The 14,938-nt window shown below is 35.9% G+C and overlaps 1 protein-coding gene across 1 annotated transcript in view; it reads left to right on the top strand.

The window, feature by feature from the left end:
• Copg2 (COPI coat complex subunit gamma 2) overlaps positions 1-14,938 on the top strand; it is a 136,216-nt gene that overhangs the window by 28,299 nt on the left and 92,979 nt on the right. The window contains exons 6-9 of the mRNA XM_010633522.3: positions 8,926-9,001; positions 10,724-10,816; positions 11,680-11,766; positions 13,306-13,463. Of these exons, the coding sequence (XP_010631824.1) occupies positions 8,926-9,001; positions 10,724-10,816; positions 11,680-11,766; positions 13,306-13,463 (414 nt within the window). The remainder of the gene's footprint in view (positions 1-8,925; positions 9,002-10,723; positions 10,817-11,679; positions 11,767-13,305; positions 13,464-14,938) is intronic.

Genomic DNA, 14,938 nt, shown 5'->3' on the forward strand with positions numbered 1-14,938 from the left:
AGAGTGTTTAATCTCCTGGATATCTGTTTGAATCTTATTTTATGGATTCCATTTCTTTCCTATGTTGGGAGTTTATTTTTTCCATTTCTTTCTTATGCTGGGCCTTCATGGCTTCTATCATGGTCCTTTGCTCATCTATTTTTTGTCAGTTTCTGCTCTAGAGTCTCGAATCATGACTTCACTATCTCTATGGTTATCTGGGAAATTATTTCTGTTTTGAATTTTTCTAGAGCCTGATTGATCTGTTTGTTACTTCAGGTGTTTTGAATTCAGGGTCCTGGTGGTGAAATTATTTCTGTTTTGAATTTTTCTAGAGCCTGATTGATCTGTTTGTTACTTCAGGTGCTTTGAATTCAGGGTGTCCTGGTGGTTCACTATCGGCCTTTTCATCCTCATTTGCCCTACTGTTTGCCATTGGTGAACTGGAAGTCTGTCCTTATGTCTTGCTTAAGTGTTTTCTCATTTTTATTTTTGTTGTCAGACTGTCCTTGGTTTAATCTCTGGATTATCACCCAAATCTTCCTGATACAGTTGCGCCCTAGCTTCTGTGTCTCTAACGACTGACATTCTCATCTTCATAACATCAGAGAAAACAGCTCAACAAATCAACCACAATGCTTTATCCCAACTGATACAATCAGCAACACGTTAAGATCAAGCACAACTTGGACACTGACCACCTGTGGGTAGTCACTGTTCTATCACCCTTAAATCATTTGAATTAAATTGAAATCAAGAAGCAGTTCAGAACATATCTGCAGTGAACAAAATTTCAATATAGTGTATTTACTATTTAATGGCTCAGACAGAGTGAGGATGCACGACCCCTCATCTCAGTTAGCTGATGGTTGAACCCCATGACGCTGACTGACCTCGGGCTGCAAGGCCCAGGTTGAGTTCCCCAACCTTCTGAATGGTTGAACTCCACAACGTTCTATTACAGGTTTCCCACGCCCTTTCTTTAAAGATGTTCAAAGTTGGGAACTCAGAAAAATACCCTTGATGACCACCTCTGCTTCTGCAGAGTGGGTCCAAAGACTGGCACAGTCAGCAGGTCTGAGAGTGCGCGTGGGGGGGGGTTATGTGGGTGCACCTTCCTGGCACTGGAGCGATGGCGGCTGGGTTGGGAGCAGGCGTGGCTGTCCTTCCCTTGGTGGATCGGGGCCCAGGCTACCTCCCAGCGCTTGAGCGATGGCGGCTGGGTCGGGAGCAGGCGTGGCTCTCAAGAACCAACTTTTTGATTCATTGTATGGTTTTCTTAGTCTCTATTGTATTAATTTCTGCTCTGATTTTTTAAATTTCCTCCCTCATATGAGCTTTGGGCTTGATTTACTCTTCTTTTTCTAGAAGGTTCAGGTTCAGCGTTAGGTTATTTGAGCCCACTGTGTTTTACTGATACAGGAATTCACTGCTATAAATTTCCCTCATAGGACTCCTTTCATTACATCCTATAAGTGTAGGTATGCTGTGTTGTCATCATCATTTAATTGTAGAAATTGCCTGATTTTTTTTGTAATTTCATCTGTGACCCATTGGTTGTTCAGGATGATGTTATTTAACTTCCATGTGTTTATGCAGTTCTTGTCATTTCTTTTGCTAATTATTTCTAATTTCATTGAGCTATGGTCCAATAATATGCATAGGATAATTTCAATTCCTTTGCATTTACTTAAGCATGTTCTGTGAGATAGTATATGGTCTAATTTGGAGAAAGTCCCATGTGCAACTGATAAGAATGTGTATTCTCATATTGTGGGGTGGAACACTCTATAGACATCTCCTAAGTTTCTTTGTTCCAAAGTTTGGTTCAGTTCTAATATTTCATTGCTGATTTTTTGTCTAGTTGATCTGTCTGTGACTGGGGTATTAAGTTCCCCCATTACAACTGTATTAGTGCTTATATGATTTTTCATGGCCATTAATATTTGTTTTATACAATTGGGTCTGCTGGTATTTGGTGAATATATATTTATGGTTGTTATTTGTCCCTTTTGGATTAATCCCTTTACTAGAATGTAGTGACCTTCTTTGTCTCTCTTAATCAGTATTGGCTTGAAATCCATTTTGTCTGCAAAAACAATAGCTACGCTTGTTTTTTTCCAGGTGTCTATTGCATGAAATATTGCTTTCCAACCCTTATCTTTCAGTCTATAAATTTGTTTTTTAATTAAATGTGTTTCTTTTATGCAGCATATTGTTGGATCTTGCTTTTTTTTTTCTTCTTTTTTTTCTCTCATTGAGTTTACATGACAAATCTTGGTTCTCATTTTTCCCCCATTCCCCTGCCCTCCCTTTACCCCCTCCACCCTCCCTCCCCTTTTTACAAAGACTTTGTTTCCATTTTTTCCTTTTCTTATATTTTTTTCTTTTCCCTTACTTCCTTTTTCCCTACCCTTTAGCCCTTTTCTTCTTATTTCACATTGTCAGTTACACAATTTGGATCTTATTTACTCTTTTAGTTTTTCACACCAGAGAAATTTATTCGGTATTTACACGTGTGTCTTATTTATTTCATTTAAGAGTATGGCCTCAATATGCACCCATTTTTCTATGAATGACTCTAGTTTTTCATGAATTATGGCTGAATAGTACTCCATTTTATAGAAAAACCACATCTTTATCCAGTCTCCAACTGATTCATTCTGCCAGTCTGTTTCTTTTGATTGGTGAATTGAGACCATTAATATTAATGGTTAAACTGATATGTATTGTTTTATCTCAGTCATGTTATTTTCCTACTTTTGGCTTCCTTCTTTTCTGTTTAATTTCTTGACTTGCCTGGTGGATTCATTCTGTTGGGTTTCATGGAATTGTAATCCTTATTGTGCCTTTCTAGAATATTCTTTAGAATATTTAGGAGTGCTAGATTGATGATTGTGAATTTCTTTAGATATTCTCTGTCATGGATGTATCTTTCTCCCTTAATTTTGAAGGATTGTTTTGCAGGGTACATCAATCTGGTTTGGAGGTTTTGTTTTTGCATTTTTTTTCTTTTGGAACTGGGGATGAAACTTCGGTTCTTGGCTTCTGAGGCAGGTGGCGGAACCACTGAGCTAAATCCCTGGCTAGAGGTTGTTTTCCTTAAAGGCCTGAAATACTTTACTCCAAGCTCTCCTTAACTTGAGAGTGTATTGAGAAGTCTGTGGTATGATTCTGATGGAATTTCCTTCATAGGTGATTTGATTATTTTCCCTAACAGCTTTTAATATTCTGTTTTTGTATTGAATTTCTGAAATCTTGACTATTATATGCCTTGGGGAAGATTTTTTTTGATCATGGCTAATTGGAGTCCTGTATGCCTCACTTAACTGTATGTCAAATTCTTTTTTCCTGAGTAAGGAGTATTGGCATTAGATCTTTCTTGAAGTTATTGTACAATCTACCAGTAAATCTGTTAGATCCTAAAGTTTTCTAAGTTGGTAGGTTTTTCAATACTTCTTCAATTTCATTGCCTATTAATGGATTATTCAGGGGTTTTGTATCTTCCTGGTTCAGTTTTGGTAATTTCATATATATCTAGGAATCTATCCATTTATTTTTAATTTTCCAATTTTTTTGAGTACAGGTTTGCTAAGTAGTTACTAATTATCTTATTATAGTGGTGCCCATTGTGATTTCACTTTTTCATTTCTAATTGCATTTATTTAATTCTTTTATTTCTTTTTTGGGGCAAGAGTAGCTAATGGTTTATTTATTTTGTTTATTGTTTCAAAGAACTAGCTCTTTGAGTCATTGATTCTTTGTTTTTTGTTTTGTGTGTGTGTGTGTGTGTGTGTGTCAGTTTCATTTATTTCTGCCTGATCTTTATAATTTTCTCATTCCTACTAGCTTGGATTGTTTTTGTAGAACATTAAGGCGCCTCATTAGGTTACTTATTTGAACTTGTTCTATTTTTCTATTGTGGGCATTCACAGCTATATACTTCCCCTCTTAGGACTGCTTTCATTGTGTCCTACAGGTTCTGGTGTTTTGTACTGGAATTATTGTTTGAATCTAGGAACTGTCTTTTCTTCCTTAATTTCTTCTGTGACCTCATTCCTGTTATTTTTTATTTTGCTCTTTAGTTATATTTTGGGTTTCTCATACAAGGAAACTATGCTTTATTTAAGCTTTGTTTCATTTAACATTATATTTTCTAGGTTCATCCATTTTCCTACAAATTTTGTGGTTTCTTTTGCTATTGTCTAGTTTCATTGTGCTGTGATCTGATAATATGCATGGTATAATTTCTGTTCTTTTGAATTTATTTAAGCATGCTTTATTGACTAGTATGTGTTCTATTATAGAGAAAGTTCCATGTGCTGCTGAGAAGAGTGTGTATTTTGTTGTTGAGTGGAACACTTTGTAGAGCAGATATCTGTTAAGTCCATTTGTTTGAAGGTATGAATTAGCTTTGAAGAGTTGGGAGTTTTGAGAGACATTTTGTCATGTTGTCTTCTCATACTTTGTATGTGTGTGTGCGTGAGCCGAGGTTTGTGAGTTGAGTATAGTGGAAAGATTTGCTATTATGGAGACCTTTTTAGTTAGTGTCTGTTTTTCAGTGGTGCACTCTGGGTGTGGCTATCTGTAGGCCTTTGCCTCTGTCCCAAGACCTAGCCACTTCCATTAATTTGAAAGAGGAAGCTACAGTATAATTGTCCAGCACCCAGTTCTCTGGAAATAAGCCACAGTATTTTTAATGACTCAGAGTCAGTCAGGATATTGGCATACAGAGAAAGCAATTCCCTGGCAGTAGCAGTAAGATCAGCAGTAGTAATAGCATCAGAGACAAACTGGATATTGATGTACTCTCAGAACCAATAATGTACCACCCTTAACCATAGAAAAGAGGTCTATAACTATAGTATAAAAACTAAAATGAATCAAATATTGACATACTTTAAATACTAAATGTAACAACTGTACCTCCACTAATAGAAAAATATTCAACAGTAATAATGTAGAGTTAAGTAACTACCTAAAGATTAATAAAGTCTGTTTATGCTAGTAAAGGTGGGGGGAGTGAAAAAGCATAAAATTTGCAAAGTTAATCAATGGAAGATGAGAAGGAGGAGGAAAAAGTGAGGTGAAGGATCCAGTTACGGAGTAAATAGATACTAATAAAATTAGATAAAAGCAAAAGAAAACAAAAAGAAAAAAGAAAAACAATAAAATAAAGGGGTAAAAGAAAAGTAAGATGGAAAAAATAAAAGGAGAAAGTCCCCAAAACCAATGAAGGAAAAAGAAACAAAAAATAAGTAAAAAATAATTCTTCTGGGTTTTTTGTTTGTTTTTTTTTTTTTTTTTTTACCGGGGATTGAACTCAGGTCTTTGCGCTTGCAAGGCAGGCCACCAAACCGCTGAGCTAAATCCCCAGCCCTCTTCTGTATTTTAAATAAAAGCTTACTAGGGTTTGCAGTTTTAGAATCCAGGAAGTTGAAGTTTTTAAAATCTAACTTTAGGGCCTGAGGTTTTGTGAGATACCCCTTCTACTTCAGAGCTATCTCTGTCTGTACCTTCCAGATTGTGGTAACTTTCCAAGCCAGACGCATGTCCTTGCTAACATTGGTAGATGAGGAAAATAGGCCATTACTCTCTGCTGGATTTAGGCAGTAGGTTGGGAGTTCAAGAAGACTGCTGGACTTAATTCCAGTGCTTTCAGATCCAGCTGCTTCTGAAAGCCACACTTATCAGGGATGGCTTCTCACCACAGAGAGCAGGGGGTCTGTGTTCTTTCTGCCCTATGCTCGAACTTCTCTGGGCATCTGTGTCTAGCCAGCACCCTCTCCATGGCTTGCAGCTGTCTCTCGCCTAGTGCCTGTGGTAGCTCTGTGGTGTAGGGTAACACTGGAGAACGTGAACTGGAGTTTTTCTGAAGTTATTCTGTGGCTTAGTCTTAAACAATCCCTTCCCAAAATGTCTCCTCATTAAACCCTCTGCAGTATGGCAGATGCCACACTGGGTTCTTTTCTCCAACTCAAACCTGTCCACACTATTTTTTTTCAAGTTTATAATAGCTGTGGGTTTTTCTTGGGGCTAGTCCTGCTGGCCTGTGCGTTGTCCCTTACCTTCTCTCCCAGGGCATTGGCTTTTTCCATGATCAGGTTGGTAGGTACCTTGGCGCCTTGGGCTGGGGAGGAACAAAACACAGAAGGAGCTTGGAGTTAGCAAGGAGCCATGGCGAGGGCATGGGATATATGGGAGTGGTTTGTCGGGTGCTTGTGGCTTCTGTCTGTAGGCCCCCCCTTATAGAATTTATGCATCTGTTATCCTTTATTTTTGTATCCCTACAAAATTCAGGTTGAAATTTGCTTTCCTATATAACAGTATTGAGATAGTACCTCACTCTCATGAGTAGAATTAGTGCTCTTGTAAAAGACGCTCCAGAGGGCTGCATTCCTCTCTTCCATTAATTCTGCCATATGAGGACACCTAGATGGTGTCATCTGTGGAATGGGTCTTCACCAGTCATCAGATCTGCTAGTGTCTTGATCTTAGACTTCCTAGCCTCTAGAACTGTTAGCAAATAAGTTTCTGTTCTTTATAAATTACCCACTCTAAGCCCCATTTCATTACCGCAGCAGGAATAGATTAAAACAGCATCCTACTGAATGTAGATTGAGAGTCCTAGTTCCCAGAGGACAGTGTTTTAGAGGCATGAAAGGGCAGAAGCATTTAACCCATTAGCTCCTAGTTCCTGTTGGTTGAAGCTTGTTTGCAGCACAGAAATACCCTACACCTCTGTATTATATGTGCCTGAGTGGTGAGTTGACACCACAGGCACCTCACACTCATGTGTCAGAGTTAACCTGGGAAAAAAAGTAAACCAGTTTACACACCTGGAATGATGACTACCTTGTTAGTGAAGGTAAAGAAAGGAGCTCCTGTATCAGAGATAATTAACTGACCTTGATTTCTGTCTGCAGCTAGGGTTATTTCTGTATAATTGTGGCAAAGAGGACTATATCTAGAATTCATGGTATATCCGTGGATATATTTTGGTGCTTTTTATTATATCTGTGACATTGGTGACTCAGGAACAGTGAAAACTAAAGGTCCAACCAGGATGATGCCAAGATAAGAATTTAAATCTAAATAGTCTAATATAAAGAAAATCATATTAAATAATAACTTTCACCCCTTAAAATGTTTATTTAAGCATTAATCTGGAATTTTAAACATTTTTGTTTGCGTTATAAACCATTTCTATCATTATATGTATTGCTTCTCATATTGTTTCAAACTTGGTTAACTGAATCCTCAGTTTATAAATCTAACTGAAAAATTCAGATATTTGTGGGAAAATGGTTACCATGTCATTTATATCCAAACAGTGGAAATCTTTGCTACAAATACAAAGATATTTTAGAAATACTCAGATATTAGCCAGGTATTGTGGTGTACACCTGTAATCCCAGCCCTACGGGGAGCTGATGCAAGAGGATTTACAAGTTTGAGCCCAGCCTAGGCAATTTAGTGCCTTAGTGAGACCCTATTTCAAAATAAAAGCAGGCTAAGTGTAGCTCAGTGCAAACACTCTAGGTTCAATCCTTAGTATTAAAAACATTTTTAAAGGGGCTGGAGATTTAGCTCAGTTGTATCATGCCTGCCTGGCAAGTGCAAGGTCCTGAGTTTTTGTTGTTGTTGTTTTTTTTCCTGGTACCAAAAACAAAAAAAGTTTTATTTTTTAAAATACGTGGATAGATATCTAAACATGTTTTTTTAAAGTATTGATATAGAAGTATTCTCAGGTTATTAGTACAAAAGGAAAAGTTTCAGAATGAAGAACTATTGGTATGCGTTTTAATAAATATCTGTGGTTGTATGCATTTAAAATTTTTTTAGGATTATATACATTTAAAACAATTTTTCCTTAATAAGAAACTGTTCATAGTGATTATCTCTAAGTGGTACTAAAAGCTAGGTAGGTGAGGGAGGACTTAAATGTATTTTATACTCTTCTGAATATTTTGAAAATTAATTGTAAAATAAATTAATTGCTTTTATAATTAAAGAAGGAAGAGCCAGGCATGGTGGCACACAACAACTTTAATCTCAGCACTCTGTAAGACTGAGGTGGGAAGATTACAAGTTTAAGTCTAGCTTGGACAATTAAGACACTTAAGGAGACCCTATGTCAAAATGAAAAATAAAGGACTATGAAAAGAAATCAGAGGACTTTTTTTATTCATGCTGTTTTCTCTTTGTGTCTTACTGGAGTGAGGTCAGAGTTGGCCATTTTGGATTATGTGAGTTGAGAAAGGAGGAACTTTTTTTTTGCCAGGAATTGAACTCAGGACATTGCACTTGTGAGGCAGGCGGTGGAACCACTGAGCTAAATCCCCAGCTAGAGAAAAGGGAAAATTGATAGTTTGAGGTTGACATAAATGCAAGAGGACAAGAAAAAGGAAAGCAAATGGTGAAACCTTTTTAAATTATGGATGTAGAATTTTGTCATTCAGATCACATGCCTCTGCTTGTTTCTGAAGCCACTGATGACTGCCTTTTTGGAAAGCTGTGCATGAGAGAGAGAGAGAATTTATGAGTTAGTCTTTTCTATTAGTTTCTTATAAAAATTTGTGTCTAGCCTGATAGTGGTTTAGGGTTTGGGTGAATTTTAGCCTTGGGGTCTTGGTACCATTATCCCTATTTTTATACCAATTATTAGTCTTTAAATTATAGTTTCTTATCTATTTGATTTTTGTCTCTCTTTCCACTGGTCTATAAATTCCATGAAAGCAGTGGACTTTGTTTTGCTCAACATTGTATTGGTAGTCTACTTCTGCATAATAGTTGAACATTTATACAAAGAATATGCCCCAGAAGCATTAGTTGAATCAGTAGCTGTTAAAATAATTAAGGGGACAATTGCAAATTAGCTAGTAATGAACTCTTCAAGAGAGAGTATTTTAATTGACCGTCTGTGAACTAATTAACTTTTCCTAGTCTGACCAAGGACATGACTGGAAAGGAAGATGTGTACCGAGGCCCAGCCATCAGGGCTCTCTGCAGAATCACAGATGTAAGTTCTCTTTTTTTTCCTGAGCTACCAAAGGGAACATTCTGTTGTTTGTAGACAACCATATAGATTTAGCAGGATTCCCTAGTCTGACTTTGTGAATCTCTAGTGTAAGAGAAACATGACCACCAAAAAGACTTGTGTCTCTGTCTTATTGTCTTTCAGATTATTTTCTTTTGTCTATTTACATTAACATTTTCTTGCTATATGGTATTTGCTATCACGAATTGTAATAGGACACATTGCTTATAGGAAATAACCCATTCCAACTTGGCTTTAAACTTTTTTAAAAATTACAGTACACAAGTCACTCAGAATTTAATATAAAGGGCTGGGAATTTATCTCAGTGGTTCTGCTGCCTACCTCGCAAGCACAGGACCTGAGTTCAATCCCCAGTACCAAAAAAAAGAATTTTTTTTTTTATATAAAGCTTATAACCAGTTTGTTAAAAATAGGGCAGATCTAGGGAATTTAGAGCAAGACTTTTAGATATATACTGTGGTTATCTATAATTTTTCTATACTTGGGCCTCTTGTGTAGATACTTAAAGAGACAGAATTTTGTTAACCACTAGTAACCAGTAGCTTGTCTGAGTACTGGTAACCAGTAGCTCTGGGTCTGAGTCAGATTTTCAACTTGGTACAGTCTATCAGATCTGAAGTGATGAGTTCATTTAGTATGTTAGGTTGTCCCTTTCTAGGAACTCTGAGTAGGAAAGACAGAAACGAAGGGCAGGCCAGCACTGTCAAGTAAGTTGAATAATAGCTATATATGTATGTTTAGATATATCTTATATATATATTTGAAGCCTTCTTAAAACTTTATAAAGTTTGGGCCAAATTGTAATTTGGCAAATTTGGCAAATTTTGATCCTAAAAGGAATAGTTTTTTTCTGCTGTTGTTTTGATGTGATTATTTTTGTTTTTAACTTTAATTGGTAACATACAGCTAGACCATTCCAGAGCTAGCAATAAAATTTTCTTTTTATTTGAATATTGGTCCAAATTTGTTTACTCTTTTTTATCTGCCACCACCTTCCTAGGGTTAAGTTTTAAAGCAATAAAGAACTGTATTTCCATAAGATTTTGTGCTGAGGGTTTGCAGTAGTAGGATATTGAAGATTAGCTAAGGGTGGACTTCTCTGGAGAGAACATTTATATGTCTGAGATAATCACAGATTTTGTTTAATTTTTAAAGTGTCTGCAATCCATATATATAATATATGCCCTTCATATAACGGTATTTTGAGGGACTTCAAAAGTAGCCTCCACACTTTGGAAGGCTGAGTCAAGAAGATCACAAATTTGAACCCAATCTGGGCAATTTAGTGACTTAGCAAGACCCTGACTCAAAATTTAAAAGTTTAAAAAGAAGCTTGGGGATGTACCCTCCACCCCCATATAGGAATTTGTTCATAACATCCCTTATTGAGAGATTCAGTTTCTGCTTGTGTATTTTCTTCAAGGTGGAATTTTCCACTTTGAGACATTTTATTTCCTTATTGAACAGTGAAACGTTATCACATAATAATCTTAAGTGTTCTTTTTTGAAACTCCACTGGGTTATTTGGGTTCTGCACTCTGGGATATTATTATTATATTACATAATACTCCTTTTAATGTATTCTAAATATTCTAAATATACGACTGGTTTTTGTAAATTACTTTGAAGTGGTAGTTTTATGACAGTTTTTTCAATAGCTTTTTCTTCTTGAATGTTATTAGGGAACAATGTTACAAGCCATTGAAAGATACATGAAGCAGGCCATTGTGGACAAAGTCTCCAGTGTATCCAGTTCAGCACTGGTATCTTCCTTAGTAAGTGAGCAGGCAATTTTCTGGTTCTTATACATGGAACATTTCCTAGTTGCGAGAGTAAAGTATTGCAGTTTAAAAATATGTATGCATTTCTATTACTTTATCCAGATATGTTATAGTATTGAGTAGTTAAACTAGACAATAAAGTCATAAAATTTTCAAAGTTGTGCACATAATTGGGATAGAGAGTGAGGTGAAGTAGAGAATAGGGAAGAAACTGATATCCATTCCTTTAAAAACTTTTCTTTTATGACCCGTGCTTCACATCTTGCCTCTTCGTCTTTCCTTGATGTCCTGTGTCTGCATGTATCCTTCAATCCAATTTTCCATTTCACTTCTGAATTCCCTCCCTGGAAGCAGTCATTGTTTTTAGTAATAACTTTTCTTTATCCTTCTCATTAAAATAAAATGCATTCATTAAAAATGTGTTGAACTACATTTGATTAAAATCATAATGAATGAGTGAGTGCATTAGAACATCTGAATCCTAAGATTTCCAGATTCTGGAATATTTTTGGTTTGTTTTTACAGCAGGGGATATATTGTGCTTACTTTCTTCTTCAGAGAAGTTTCCTAGAGCAATATTTAAGCACCATTCTGTTAAGTATCCATTCCTTTCCTCTTTTTCACCTTTCATTTCTTTTATATACCCCTTCCAGCTCACAAACATTTTCACCTTTGCAAAAAGGTGTTGAAGGAAATGTTTCTGGTTTATCAGTAATGGAAATGTGAAATAGACTTATTTAACTACAAAAATTTCTGTCTTGAGAAATGCTTAATGATATTTTTGCAAGAAAATTAACATATGTTTCTAAACTTCTAGTGATCATATATTGTCTATTGTCTTTTGCTCTTATATTTAGCATATGATGAAGATAAGTTATGATGTGGTTAAACGCTGGATAAATGAAGCCCAAGAAGCTGCATCAAGTGACAATATTATGGTCCAGGTAATATCATTGAATCACAAGAGCCTGTGGCTCCAGATCTGCTTTCTTTAAGGTGAACATATTGATTCCTCAATGTTGACTAACGGCAAATTGTTCGGCATTTAAGCAGCCTACTAGTGCATATTCTGAAGAAGTGATCTCACGAGTTATGATTACTATCATAGACCCTTTTAGTATTTAGTAGAAGATAGATAATCTTCTGTAGAGATGTTCAGTAAAGGTTCTTATGTTCAGTAGTAGATTGACATGTTCACTCCAAATGCCCTTCAAGACGTATCACAGGCTTTTATATGAGAAGTAATTTGTGGAAAAAGATGCAGTACTCAACTCTTAGTTTCTCAGGCCTTGAGTACAGACATTGTAAACATAATAAAGAACAGTTTTTACTTCTTAAAACTTGGAAATTATTTTGTCAAAAGTATCTCTTTATGATAATTATTAGGGTTTTTCTTATCAAAAGGAACAAGATTATTATTTTATTTTCTTTCTGATAGTGGAATTTGAACCCAGAGCCTCATGTATACTAGGCAAGCCCTCTAGCACTAAGCTACATCCATTTTTAAATTTTGACATAGGGTCTTGACAAGTTTCCCAGTCTGGCCTCACTCTTGTGATTTTCTTGCTTTAACCTCCTGAGTAGCTGGGATTATAGATCCCAGCAAGATTTTGTGTGTGTGTGTGTGTGTGTGCGTGTGTGTGCGTGTGTGTGTGTGTTTTGGTACTGGGGATCAAACTTGGGACCTTCTGCTTGTGAGGCATGCACGGTGCCACTGAGCTAAATCTCCAGCAAGATTATATTCTTGACTGGCAATCTTGCATGAAATACTTTATGTATATTTGAGAGGGTGTTTATTCATGGCTTTTTAATATTTATATTTTCTGATATTAGCAAATTATAAAGAAATAGTAGTAACTTTTCCCTTGGACACTGTCACTGTTCTAACTCTGATCATTATGTTTTTATACAAAGTGTCATGATAAAATTCCTTTAGCCTACTTTAGGAGATTAATCCTGTAACTACTGAAGTGATCACACGTGATTTAAAGCTAGTGAGTTTTTTTTTGGGGGGGTACTGGGGATTGAACTCGGGTCCTTGCACTTGCAAAACAGGTGCCAGAACCACTGTACTAAATCCTCGGCCCATTTGAAGCTATTAAGATACCTATAAACAGGCATAGTGGTGCCAACCTATAGTTAGACCTCTTGGAAGGCTGAGGTTGGAGAATCACTTGAGCCCATGAGTTCAGCACCACTGAGGCAACATAATAAGTTCCTGTCTCAGAATAAATACGTATGGATGAATGAGACCTGCAACACTGGTTAAGTCTTAGATTTCAGTATGTGTGGGTTTAGTTGAACCTGCTAGAATTTAATCATTAGTCTTGCCTATGTTTAGTTCACTATGAAAAAGGTATCTATATGCATTTAACTTGAATTTCTTCTTATGAAACATCTTTTTTTACATGTTACTCTGTTTTCATGGAGGTTTTTTGTCTTTTTTCTAGTCCATGTACCATGTTCTTTTTTTTGTTTTTCAGTATCATGCATTGGGAGTATTGTACCACCTTCGAAAGAATGATCGTCTTGCTGTTTCCAAGATGTTAAATAAGTTTACTAAATCTGGTCTCAAATCACAGTTCGCTTACTGCATGTTGATCCGAATTGCTAGTCGTTTACTAAAAGAAACTGATGATGGGTAAGTGTCTTCACCTTATTTATTTTCTATTTGCAAGTTAATATACCTCTCATTGAAATTAACTTTTATTCATAAATATTTATGAATATTTTTATGGCGATCCCTACATTACAGATAGGTTTGATAGTTTCCATATTAAAAATATTATAAGATTCCAGGTAACAATTAAAAATATATAGCTCTTGTATATGCACCTAATAGGTTATGACTGCTAATTTTTTTTTTTTTTTTTTTTTTGGATACTGGGGATCGAACTCGGGTCCTTGTGCTTGCAAGGCAGGCAGCAGAACCACTGAGCCAAATCCCTGGCCCGCTAATACTATATTAACAGACTGATATTAAACAAAAAATACTTACAGATCATCAGGCAGTTAATTAAATATGAGAGCTGGAAGGGGAATTAAGAATCATCCTGTGTATCCTTTATTTTTGTAAAAGAGAATGTTAAAGTCCTAAGTTGACTTATATGCCTAAGATCATTCTGGAAGTCTGAGGGACATATAACATTGCCAAGTATACTTTAGCAAGTTTTTTGGAGGCTTGGGAAAAGGGCAGTAAGGAGAGAGAGATCTTTAGAGGTATAGTATGCTTTGGCTGAATCTAGTGAGTAAAAAGACTCCTTTCTATAGCTGAGAAAGCTTAGAGCTTAATTTTGTGACAGAGATTTCTCACATGGCATGGAAAGCTGAAAAATAACATAAAGATCTCTAGAATCTGCCACTGTTCAGTACTAAAGCCCTGTTCAGAGGGGAAGCCTGATTCATCCTTCAAATCATTTGGAAATAGCAGAGCACTGAATCTAATTAAAGCTGATTGTGTTCCATGCACTTAACTTTATAAAAATATAAAGCATTTTCATAACAAATAATAAGAGAATAACAATAGTTATTACATGGTGTATTGTTATATTCAAAGTAGTTACCCAGTGTAAGACAAACCAAAAAAGATTCTTAAAAAGAAACCCAAACATAATAACATAAAACTTTCTTTTCAATGAACTAAAATAAATATTTATTGTAAAATGAAACTAATGAGCATATATCTTGAAATATTTTTAAAACAATGGAATATAACTTAGTACAGTGGACCCTTGTCTTATGAACTGTATCAGTTCTCGAGAGCTGATTGTAACTCAAGTTGGTGTTAAGTCAGTACAGCTGAGATCTCGATGTTTACCTGGATACACACTGCAGATAAGAGGCAGATGAATCTTCCGTTAACCTAATTAACCCAATTGTTTGTATGTCAGGCCGGTTGTAATTTGAGGGTCCATTGTATTTGAACTTTTCCCTGCTTCCTCTCTTCTATTTTGATCTGTGTGTGTGTGTGTGTGTGTGTGTGTGTGTGTGTGTATTCATTTAACATTATAGTCTCAAGTTGCATCCATTTATTTACAGATGCTTCAACTTTATCTTCCTTTTATGTCAGCATAGTATACCATTGTGTATAAATGCTGCACTTTCCTTATCCATTCA

Source organism: Fukomys damarensis, unplaced genomic scaffold, assembly GCF_012274545.1.
Source record: "Fukomys damarensis isolate Sample0158 unplaced genomic scaffold, DMR_v1.0_HiC HiC_scaffold_4, whole genome shotgun sequence".
Classification (NCBI taxonomy): Eukaryota; Metazoa; Chordata; class Mammalia; order Rodentia; family Bathyergidae; genus Fukomys; species Fukomys damarensis.